General features: G+C 45.9%; 1 protein-coding gene across 1 annotated transcript in view; it reads left to right on the top strand.

Annotated features, from left to right (window-relative positions):
- The window catches only part of SOGA1 (suppressor of glucose, autophagy associated 1), an 80,829-nt gene that overhangs the window by 28,316 nt on the left and 40,430 nt on the right, over nucleotides 1–12,083 (top strand). The window contains exon 3 of the mRNA XM_006881503.1: nucleotides 4,187–4,345. Coding sequence (XP_006881565.1) covers nucleotides 4,187–4,345 — 159 coding nt within the window. The remainder of the gene's footprint in view (nucleotides 1–4,186; nucleotides 4,346–12,083) is intronic.

Below are 12,083 nucleotides of genomic sequence, written 5' to 3'. Positions count from 1 at the left end.
TTTGTTTGTGCTTTGGGGAATTGCCCTGGTTTGCGGAAGCTGCAGCTGCTTTGCCTCCCTTAGTGTCTCAGCCCCCCTACCTTGGGGATTATTGAGGGGATCAAATGAGATGGACAATTGGGGCGCTACAAGCTCCTGACACAGGACAGGCACACTGTTGGAGTTTGCTGGTCATGCTATTATTATTAATGTTTCTATCTGTTGCACTGATACTTCTCAAAGCAAATCTTGCTTCTGTAACTTTCTAGTTGTGTGACCTTGGACAAATGACCTTTTGAACCTCAGAAGGAAGATAATAAAGTGTTTTTGAAGGTGAAAGGCTAAGATGTTACCCCTCAGAGTGTACTCAGGTCTGAGCTGATTCTAGAAGTTATCTGTGAGAGAAAAGAGGTCTTGGGACTGTGGAGGTTTAGTGATGGAAGGAACATGTGCTGGCCACTAGGCTCCTGCCTCCAGGCCTTGTGCTCTTGTCTTTCCCGGGCTTCCACGGGGACCAGGCTACTGTGTGGGGATCTGAGAGAAAGGGCTTTTTTGTCCAAACTGGAATTCCACAAGCCACCTGGGATTGGGATCTCTTGATGCATAACCTGTAGGTGTGGGGAGCAAATGGGAGAATGGGGCAGGAGGGAACTGAGGACCCATTAAAGGTTTGGCATGAAATACAGAGAGCCATTCATGGGCCTAAAAGTTGCAAGGAGCTCCATGGGTGGATTAAAGCTTCTTGGACTGTGGAAGTGATAAAGAAGCTGGTCCAGATGGAGAGGAGCTGGCCCAAGTGGAGCATAGTTGAGGGTGGAGCCCTCCAGGCAGGAGTATAACCCTTCCAAATAGTGGGTGAAATGGGCAGCTGAGGGGAGCATCCCTTGACTGTGAGGACAGGGTCAGCTCCCCATATGATTCAGTCACTCACACTTTCATCTTCCTCTCTTCTCACTTGTTGGAGTCTTGGGTTTTTCTCTTCCTCCAACAAGCATTTATTGGGCACTTACTGTGTACCAGCTGCTCTACCGGTGCTGTGAACACAGTTGTGAGTCAGCCCGGCGAGGGCTAAGACCTTCCTCTCTGTACTCATCACTCCTGCCCGCAATGACTAAACAGGATGATGAGTGAATGGGAGTGTTGATCAGACAAGGCTTCTCTGTGTGACTTAGCAGCCCCGAATTTCAGCCTTAAGTTTGAGCAAACGATCACCCGACAAAAATCTGACACCAAAATCAAGAGTGTAGATAGTGGTGAGTAACTGAGCCAAGGTGGACGAATCATTGCACATAGATTAAGTAACATTTTTCACTCTTCTTTAAATAGTTTTCTGCTGTATTTGACAAGAGTGAAGCAGTAATCTTGATGATGCATTAACAAGCACTAATGTTTTATTAAGTACCTATCATATTTTAGCTATAGAATTTCATATCCATCATGTTTATTTCTTACAGCAGCCCTCATTGAGTAGATTTCAACAAGCTTCGTTTTACCGATAAGCAAACTAGGGCTTTGAATGGTTAACTAACTTGTTCTAGGTCACCTCGCCAGTGAATGCTGGAACTGGGCTCGGATCCAGTTTTCCCATTGGCAGACTCCTTGTTCTGATAACAGAGGTAGACATTGCTGACCCCACTCTATGGATGGAGGAAAGTTTGGTGGCCTCCTGAGGTTGGAGGAGGAGCCTGGTGGACCAGCTTCTGGCTGTGCTCAGAGATCTTCAGGGGAAGGGGAAGAAGGTGGGTAGGAGACAGAGAAGGGATCTTAGGGCAGTACCAGATTTCCTTTCTGACCGTTGTTTTTCCTGGCCTGCCTTGCATGCTGCCAAGGGGTCCATGCCGAGCTGGGCTCAGACCCAGGCAGAGGGCAGAGCCAGGGAGGGCTCCCTTCCCTTCCGGTGGGGAGGAGGCGCCACAGTCATTTCCGAGACTGGCAGGCATAGGGTGCTGGGCTGTCTGCCCCATGTGTACCTCCTGCTGTCAGGGACCCTGCGCCATCAAGGCTCTGAGCATCGGCCTGGGGTCCCCAGCCTAGCCCTGCCCCCAGTTGCCTCACATGACCCTGCAAGTCACTTCTCTAAGCCTTTATTTCCTTGTCAGTAAGATGGAACAGACCCAGAAATTCCACTACTGGGAATATACCCCAAAGAGACCATAACTGCCACCCAAGCAGATATATGCACACCAATGTTTATCGCGGCTTTGTTCACAATAACAAAGAGTTGGAAACAACCTAAGTGCCCATCAACAAACGAATGGATAGAGAAGCCGTGGTATATTCACACAATGGAATACTACGGTGCATAGAAAAACAAGGAACTTATGCAACATTATTCACAGTGGGTGACCCTGGAGGACATTATGCTGACTGAAGTATCTCAGTCACAAAAGGACAAATACTGCATGGTGCCACTGTTGTAAAACAGGACTGACATCGGGGTTGGGGGGAGACTGAGAAGGATGGGATAAATAATGTATACTGCATTGAAACAGATGAGGGAGAAAACTTTAAAAAAGATATGTGATTAGGTATTTTTGTCATGACAGGGGTCCAGAACAAAGGCTGCATAGTGGAGTGGACCTGGAGGGTGGGATTGTAAAACAATGAAATAATTTTTCTTTTACTTTTCCAAGAGGAATGTACTGGGGCGAGGGTTGGGAGGGGAGAAAAGTGCAACAATGAATGAATGGAAGTCCAAAGTCTCTGTAAATTTTCATTGAAATTAGTAATAAAAAATTTTTTTTAAAAAAAGGTGGGACAGCGTTGTGTCTGGCACATAGTAGGTATTCAACAATCGGTTGCATCCCAGCCTGGTCCCTCTGTCCTCCATCTCTAGTCCCAGATATCTTGGCCCCAGTCTGTGGAGGGATGGATGCTCGTTATGATTCTCAGGCCCTTCCTTTTTCATCCTCGGTCACTGGGTGGTACAGTTGATGCTTTCAGCTTCTGACCAAAAGTTTGAGGGTTCAGGCTCACCCAGAGATGCCTTGGAAGAAGACCTGGTGATCTATTTTTTAAAAACCCAGCCATTATGGAGCCCTGTTCTGCCCTGACTCTCATGGGGCCGCCATGGTCAGTTACCCCTCTGTGGCAATTGGTGGTTCTGCAGAGATTTTCCCTCTCCTGACTTCTCCCCGCCTCCAGCCAGGGTGGGATAGGAGAGAGGGTGCCCTTGAGGAATGGAATCCCAGGCCAGGACCTCTGTTAGCTTCTTCCTGTAGGGACAGCTTGGACACCTGCCCAGCCCTGTCGCTGAGAGTATGTTCTCCATCCCAGACAATTGAGAGCAGGCTCCGAGGTCACATCCTAGCGTCCAGCAAGTCATGCCCCCTTGAGCTTTGGCTTTGCATGACAGCTACCACCACTCATCAGACACTCATCGTGTGGCAGGCTCTGTGCCAGGCATTTGCACACAGTGGCTGATTCCCTCCTCCTGTCGTTGATCCTCTTGTTGCTGAACCCATTGGGTAGTTGAGGAGCCTGAGGTGCAGGGTGAGGAAATGACTTGCCCGGGATTCCATCCTGGTCACTGGAAGGGCTGAGGTTTGAATGGTGCCAGGGCTGCCCATCTTGCTCTGGATTTCTTCTCCCATCATTTAGCTCTCCTCCTCAAGAACTCTCTGCCAAAGGCTCTTGTGAGAATTGCACAAGAAGGTTTTGGAAATGTTAACAGTCTCAAGTAAATGAAAAGGCATCCACATATAAAACACAATGTCCAGAAGTGATTTGTGTGGAAAAAAAAATGATTTATAAAATAATCACTGACATAAAAAAGCTAAAATAATTTTTTTTCAAAAGGAGAGACAGACAAAGGGGTTCTGGTGGCATACTAACCCAAAGGTTGAGATTTCTGGCAATTGGAATCCACTAGCAGCTCGGAGGGATGAGGAAGGATGATTTATAGCCTTGGAAACTCACTGGAATGTCAGCTATGAGTTGGTTCCAACTTGATTGGCAGCAGGAGAGAAGAGACAGGAAGGGTCTTTATGCTGTCCTTGGCATGGCACTTTGCTGTAAGCACTGGGAGACTGGGGTCCCGGTTCTATGAGAGTTACTTGGACTCTCTGTTCCCCTGTTTCCTCGTCTTCTAAGCGGAGGTCATAATGCCTGTGTTGGGTTGCTCTGTGGCTAAGGTGGGGGTCCGTGGACTGGTGGTGACGTGGCCTCGCTCAGCCTGCTCTCACCATCTTCTCACCACACCGCCCAGGTCTCCAAGGACATCTCCGTGAGGCTGCACAAGGAGCTGGAGGTGGTGGAGAAGAAACGGGCGCGTCTGGAGGAAGAGAATGAGGAGCTTCGACAGCGGCTCATTGAGACTGAGCTGGCTAAGCAGGTGCTGCAGGCGGAGCTGGAGCGGCCGAGAGAGGTGAGGGGGTGCTGGGGAGAGCCAGGCCGGGAGTGGGGGAGCAGTGGATATGGACCTCTGGAAATGATAGGTGTGTCTGTGGAAATGGGCATGGGAGTGCCTCCTTGGCAGAGCTGTTTATTCTCAGTTCCTGCAGCACACCTTTCCCAAGGACCAACTGTGTCCACTGTGCTGGGCACCAAGGACAAACAGTTCCTTCTTTAGGGAGCTCACAGGCTAATTCTGGACACTGTCATCCATTAAATAATTATAGCTGCTAGGAAGATTAACAGAATATATGCCAAAAACTTCCAGGCATGGGGCCTGACCACCTATGGCTCATTTTCCTCATCTGAAACATGGAGCCCTAATAGCATTGGGAGAATTAACAGGACTGCGGTCCTGGGAGATGCCTTCTGGATTGCCAGGTACTTCCACTTGGTGTGAAGTCAGGCCAGTGTCTGATGACACAGATCCAGGCATGTTAGAAGTTCCTTGAATGTGTTCCTGCCCTGGCACCAGCCTGTCTGTCTTTGCTCGGGTCAGTTCCTCCATGTGGCCTGACCTGTGCTCCTGCTCTGTGTTAGGAATCACGCATGTTAGACACACTGTGCTAGACGATTGATCGCAACAGGTTTTACAAAGGCCTGATGATCTCATGATCATACCCATTTCATAGGTAAGAAAACCACTCCTGAGTGAGGGAAGGACATTTATTCAGTTCCATGAAGTGCTAACTGGAAACCATCAGTGTAGGTGACCCCTGAGGGCTGGGATCTGTTAGACTTAGGGGTCTGTGTTCCAGACAGCCCTGAGGTGGCTTCTCACTCCAGAGGCACAGCAGGCCATTGCTGGCTGACTGCTCAGGAGGTATCCTTGGATTCCGCATTCCTCGGGCACTCTCTGTGCCCCCGGCTCTGCCTATCTACTTCTCCAGAGCACGGGAGTGCCAGTGTTCCAGAACAAAGATGCCACTACTCTGAGGCTGGAATGTCCTTCGGCTGCCCTTCGTGCTGGAGGTACTGGTGTGATGTGCCAAAGGAGATAGGAGGCCTTTGCTGGTAGTCAAGCCACTGTACAATTAATTCATTACTGCTACCATCTTTTGTGAGAAAGCTGGGACAGTTTCAGAAAGATGAGATTATTCCTGTTGTACAGATGAGCACACGGAGGCCGATAGAGGACTAGCCAGCCTGGGTTTACCCGGCCTTTCCTTGCCTGATCTTGTGCTGGAACACTAAAGCCGCTTCACCTATGTTTGAATTTCACCTGTGACTTCAGGATTCTAACAGCACCCAGAAAATGTGATTGCTCGTGATCACTGATAAGATTGAGCACCCATAGAACGTGGTAAAGAGCTAGATGTGTATTTACTGATGTGGAAAGATCTCCAGGTACACTGTAAGAAGTCACAGAACTATATATACTATGCTATCCCAGTAAATTTTTTTAAGTGATACAAGTTTTTAAAGCATGTTTTATATGTGTGTGCATAGATACATAGCAGAAGGCTGGAAGAAGGTTCCCTTAGCTGAAGAGGTAGAAGTGGTGGTTTGATTAATGATGTAGTTAGGGGTTTTGTTGTTTATAAAAAGACCACATCTGGATATTGTTCAGGAAATTTTAAACAATGCAGCCAAACACATCACAAGTCCCTCTGGTGCCTGGCACATAGTAGTTGCTCAAGGAACACTGATTCATGTCTCCTTTGAGACTAATTCCTGCACATTGGTCCAACCCTTCTCTGTGTCCCTTGGTGTCTCAAGGCTCATGGATAAGAAGGTGTAGGCCTCCCTGTTTATTTGTGATTGTTCTTTCCCCCTCCTTATCCTTCCTGGTACGATTTCTATGGCAACAAGGATCCCTTAACAATGCTTCTACCGGAGCTGCTCACAGCTCGTCATCTAGATCTGTCTTTGCCATCGTGACAGGTTGCTGTGGCAATGCTGTCACCCGGCTGGGAACAGGAGCCCTTGGCCTGAGCTGCAGTGGTTGCCATGGAGATAGCTCTTAGCTAGAGAGACAGGAGGGTGACAAGCCCTCGCAGTGCTTGGCAGCGGCACCATTGCGCAGCTGGGCTGGAGCTCAAGAACCCCAGCCTCCTCTCGTCCAGTCCAGTATCATACCCACTTCTTGTATTTTGTGCGGAAAGCCTGTTGTTAGTGTAGTGCTTTATTGTGATATAGCTGCTGTATCTCTGTATCTGAGCGCTTACTCTGTACCAGGCACCACATTGAGCAGTTCACATATATCATCTCACCATTTAACACTCACAGCAGTTTCCATTGTGCTTAATAGTGTTCTCATAGCTAGAACTCTTTGGTTTTTTTCTTATTATTCAGGTATGATTCACATGTCATAAACTCTCCATTTTAAAGTATACAATTCACTGGGTTTTAGCAAGGCCTAGAACCAGTTCGTTCATGATTTACGAAGTGAAATTGGAACAGACCTGGATTTTTAAAATTTAGGTGAAGCAGAACAATAACCAGAATGGAAAAAGTTACAAGTGGAAGCTCTAGGCTAAGACTCAGAAGAGGTGTAGTGAATCTTTCTAGAGCCTGATACAGGAGGTTGGGTTATAGCCGGGATCTTGAAGAATGACACACATCCAAAGCCACATAGTTGGTCACCATCTCCAAGCAGATTACTGCCCTTTCCATTTCTCCCCATAAAGAGACTTGGTTGCTATGCAACACACACACTTGCTTTCTCAAGGCTGAGTTTCTTGCAGAATGTCAGTCCATAAATTTTTACCCCTTCTAGCTATTATTCCGGAGCACCAACATTCTACAAATTTAAGTCCATTCCAGTTCTGCTTTTTTGGCCAGGAAGAACCAGTTCAAAGCCTTGTTGTTTAATCATAATGTTGTGCAACCATCACCATCATCTAATTCCAAAATACTCTTTCTAAAGAAAAACTCCTTAGGTGTCACTCCCTTCTCCTCCAGCCCTTGGCATCCACTCCTATGTAGAGATTGTCCTTTGTGGACATTTCATATTCATGGAATCACACAAAATAATGATCTTTTTGTTTGTTTTGTTTTGTGGTGGGTTTTTGTTTTTTCTTCTTCTTGTTGTATACAGTCAGGTTGGATCCAGATGGCACAGGAGGAGATGGCCCTTCCTTCTCCAGTGGAGCATCTGGTGGGTTCGAGCCACGAGGCTTTGGGATTGCAGAGCAGCTTCTTACAACTATGCCACCAGAGCTCCCCTAAAATGTGATCTTTTTTGACTGACTTCTTTCACACAGCACGATGTTTTCAAGGTTCATCCATATGTGGCATTCCTCAGTACTTCATTCCTTTTTATGTCTGAGTGATAGTCAGTTGTATAGTTATAGTTGGACTCTAGTGTATTTATTCATTCATCAGTTGATAGACCTTGGTTTAGTCCTACTTTTTCGCTTTTGTGAACAGTGCAGCTTTGAACAATTACTTGTAAGTTTTTGAAGAACATCTCTTTTCTATTCTTTGGGTTTATACCTAGGAGTGGAATTTCTAAGTATAAATGGGCAGACTCTTAAGGGTCATGTGGTTGGGGAAAGATAAAATTGGGATTCAAACTAAGACTCTGTGCTTCCCAACCCCACACCAACTTTTCTGGTGATGCCTCTGCCTCCTTGTTTCAGCCAAGGACCTTTGTAAGATGCTGTTGTCTTTTCGAATCTCTGTAGAGTCTGCTCAGGTGAATAAGTGAATACTCTTCTTTCTCTGGCAGAAGCTTCTCCTGCTGATTTCCCATTGTGCTCCTTGGTGTGGTATAGGAAGGACATTGACTCCCTGAGTTTTAACACGTTGCCACACACTTTTAAATTGACGACTTTGCTTAGAAACACATTTTTTTGATGTATTACTGAATAATTAACAAATAAATGCATTAGTACACTTCGTATGAATGAAGTTCCTTTTCTATTAATTAAAATGTGTGGGGCGGCTATGGCCGTCATTTGCAGCAACGTATTAACTTTGTGGGGATCAGTATAAGCGTGGACTCGGCACCCTGGCTGCTGGGGTTTGAGTCTTGACTTTGCAAGTGATGTACAGCATGGCCCTGGGCAGATCACCTCGCAGCTTCAGTTCCCTACATCTTCATTTCTAAACTGGGAACATGAATCCTACTTCACTGAAGTGTGTGGGAGATTTAAATGAGACAAATAGGTAAAGTGCTTAGCATAGAAGAAAGGCTTGGCAGATAGCCATTATCATTGCCACCATAACCGCAAAGATTGCTGTGGGCCTGGAGAAGCATTTACCTTAATTAAATAAATGCATTTCTGCTGCCTCCTGTGGAACTCTGCTTGTGAGGCTGCCAAGCTGCCAGCCGCCCATGGAGGGAGTAGCTCCATTGCAAATCAGTGCCTGCAGTTGGCAGAGGCTCACCCATGACTTGTTGGGGCTCAGGTCTAAACCACTCTTTGTTCCCTTCCACGCGGAGGTCTCCCTGGACCAGGAGCCACAGAGATCTTCTGTATATCAGTCTCAGCTGACCTGGAGGAAGACCACCTCTGTCTTTGAGGCAGCGACCACCTGTACACACTGTAAAATAATTGTGTACACAGTCATCCCTTATATGTTTAGTAAAATTTGCCCAGCTTTGCAGAAGGTGCATTTGACTCCTGTAAAGGCTGCGCTTTGCTGTAGCAGCGAGAAAGATGTTGGAGGCCATAGTGCCCCTTTGGAGCTTGGGCTGGAGGTACTTCCATGTCAGACTGGAGGACGTACATTGACAGCATCCCTGAGAAAGGCTAGGGAGTGTATAGTTCATGCGCCAACCAGAAGCCGTTAGACCAGGATGCTTAAAGAGGCGCCAGCCACCCTCCCTGCTCAAAGGAGGCCTTGTGAGGAGCTGGTGGGTGGGGAAGTCCCTGCTGCATGCTGGGGCTAGAGTGTATCCTCGGGGCCGGGACACCTCCCTGGGCTTGTGGCTGATATTCCTGTCAGAGTTCTAGTGCTGCCTGCCCTGTCCTGCCCTCTCCTGGACCAGTGCCAGAACATCTGCCTCTTGGGCAGAGGCTGGCTCCACTCCTGGGGACTCCACAAAGGGGCTCTGACAGCCTCTGGCTCCCAGTAAGGGCTGCTGCAACCCCCAGGCCGCCAGGCCAGCTGCCACCCTACAGAAGGAAGAAGGGCTTTGTGCTCTCTGAGCCTGCCTTGTTTTCCCTCTAGACTCACAGAGCAGTGCCAGAGCCAGAATGTTCTAGATGGGTTAGAGGGACTGGAACCCCTCTTAGCCCTCAAGATTTACCTCTTGGGTCCTTCTCTACCAGTCTCCCTTTCTTTCTGATGGTATTCAGGTCTCTCAGACAGGTTGTTGTTGTTGCTTATTGCTGTTAAATCAGCACTGACTCATAGCTGACTCTCTAGAAGGTTTTCAAAGGCCTTAAATAGCATAGTAGGAGATTGCTCATCTTTTTTTTTTTTTTTAAATTTTTGAGATTGCTCATCTTTTAGCCACAGAACAGCTGGTGGATTTAAACCGCCAGTCATAGGGTTAACAGCGCAACTCCTTACCCACTAGGTTACCTGAGCTCTGACAGGAATGGATTGCCCAATAAGCAAGATAAGCATGGATTTGCTTGTGCTTATTTACTAATCTTAGTGTGTATTTTCATAACAATGTGAAAAATGGGAACTATTCACTACAGATTAGTGAGGAAGCACAAGTCACCCATCCTTACCCTTGCTAGTTGAGCAGTCCAACGCTGTACTGTGAGGGCACCCTCACCAACTTGGCATGTACCTTCTCTGTCAACTGGACAGCCACTCATTGTTCTTGGAGAAAACACATTTAGAAAACATTTCGTTGTGATTTCATCCCCTCCTTCTTCAGTTCTTGTTGCTGCTAGGTGTCATGGAGTAAACTGTGACGTGTAGCGACACTAGCCAGACACTCACCTTGCCCCATCTCTGTGCAGCCTCACAGTCTCAGCCATGCTCAAGGCCACCAGGCATTCCATCTTGCTGAATCTTTCTTCATCCCTATCTTTGACTAACTCTCTACTTTTCCAAGCATAATGTCTTTTTCCCCCCAAGAATTGGCCCCTTCCTAACAAAATACCCAAAGGATGTGAGGCTTAAGTTTCTGCAGCTCTGCCTCTCTAGAGCTCCTCTGTTGCACTTCCTCTGAGACAGATTGGTTTGCTCTTTTGGCAGTCCATGCATGCTCAGTCCTCTTCACCAGCACCATAATTCAAAGTCATTGATTCTTTCTCTATTACCCTATTAATTGTCCAACTTTCTCGTGCATATGAAGCAATTAAAAATAACAAGGCTTAAGTTAGGTACACCTTAGTCTTCAAATTGACACCCTTGCTCTTTAGTACTTTGGTTTTGGTCAGGTTTTTTTATATTTTAGTGAAAGTTTATAAAGAACTTGGATTTCCATTCATTCATTGTTGCAGATTTTCCTCCCTCTCGCCCCCCTACTGCAGTTTGCTTTTTTCTTTGGGAAAAAAGTTCTTTCATTGTTATAGAGTTGTTGTGTCCTATCACCCCGATCCCCTACTCCTTCCGCCGACCACTTTACTATTCAACTCTTATGCTGAACTCTTGTCATACCAATAATACTTAATCATATATTCTTCTTATGCAGTTCTCTCCCTTGTCTGTTTCAATGCCATGTACATTATTTATCCCCTCTTTTCTTGGTTTCCCCACAACTTCCATATCAGTCCTGTTCTATAACAGTGGCATTATGTAGTATTTGTCTTTTTGTGACTGAGGTATTTCACTCAGTATCATGTTCTCCATGGTCACCCATTTTGTATAATATTTCATGAGTTCTTTGTTTTTCAGTGCTGCATAATATTCCATTGTGTGAATATACCACAGCTTCTCTATCCATTTGTTTGTTGATGGGCACTTGGGTTGTTTCCAACTCTTTATTATTGTGAACAAAGCAGCAGTTAACATGGGTGTGCATATATCTGCTTGGGTGGCAGTTCTGGTTTCCTTAGGGTAAATTCCCAGTAGTGGAATTGCTGGGTCAAATGTTATTTCTATTTCCAACTTTTTGAGAAGCTGCCATATTGCCTTCCATAGTGGTTGCACCATTTTACACTCCCATTAGGAGTGGATAAGGGTTCCAGTTTCTCCACAACCTCGCCAAGATTTGTTGCTTGCTGTTCTGTTAAATTTTGCTATTCTTATGGGATGAGATGATATCTCGTAGTTGTTTTGATTTGTATCTCTCTTAGAGCTAGGAATTTTGAACATTTCTTCATGTGTTTGTTTGTGAATGTCTTCTTTGGTGAAGTGTCTTTTTATATCCTGTACCCATTTTGTAATTGGGTTGTTTACTTTTATCTTGTTGTGGCAGCTCTTTAGTATCTTTAAAGAGGTCCTTGACAAGAAATTATCCCAACACTACATTTCTTTTTTATTTCTTGACTCCTGCTGCCATGGGTGTTGATTGTGGATCCTAGTGAAAAGAAATCGTTGATAATGCCAGTCTTTTCTCATGATTCTCAATCTTTTCCCCATCTATAGTGATGTTACTTATTGGTCCGCTTATGAGGAATATATATATATATATATATGGCATCCACTTCCTAAATAACATGACATGACTCTGGAAACTCTATGAACTTAGATAAATAAATGTCAATAGTTGTAGAAAGACTTCAAGCCTTTTTGTTCATAGGGTCACTGTGAGTCATGCTTGACTCAAAGGCAATCAACAACAACAATATATAATTATATATTTACATATATATATATTGTTGTTGTTGTTATGTGCCGTCGAGTCGTTTCCGACT

The sequence above is a fragment of the Elephantulus edwardii genome, unplaced genomic scaffold (assembly GCF_000299155.1).
Source record: "Elephantulus edwardii isolate Elephantulus edwardi_28Jun2011 unplaced genomic scaffold, EleEdw1.0 scaffold00015, whole genome shotgun sequence".
Taxonomy (NCBI): Eukaryota; Metazoa; Chordata; class Mammalia; order Macroscelidea; family Macroscelididae; genus Elephantulus; species Elephantulus edwardii.
Note: the sequence above shows the minus strand (reverse complement) of the source record. Positions and strands in the feature narration are given on the sequence as shown.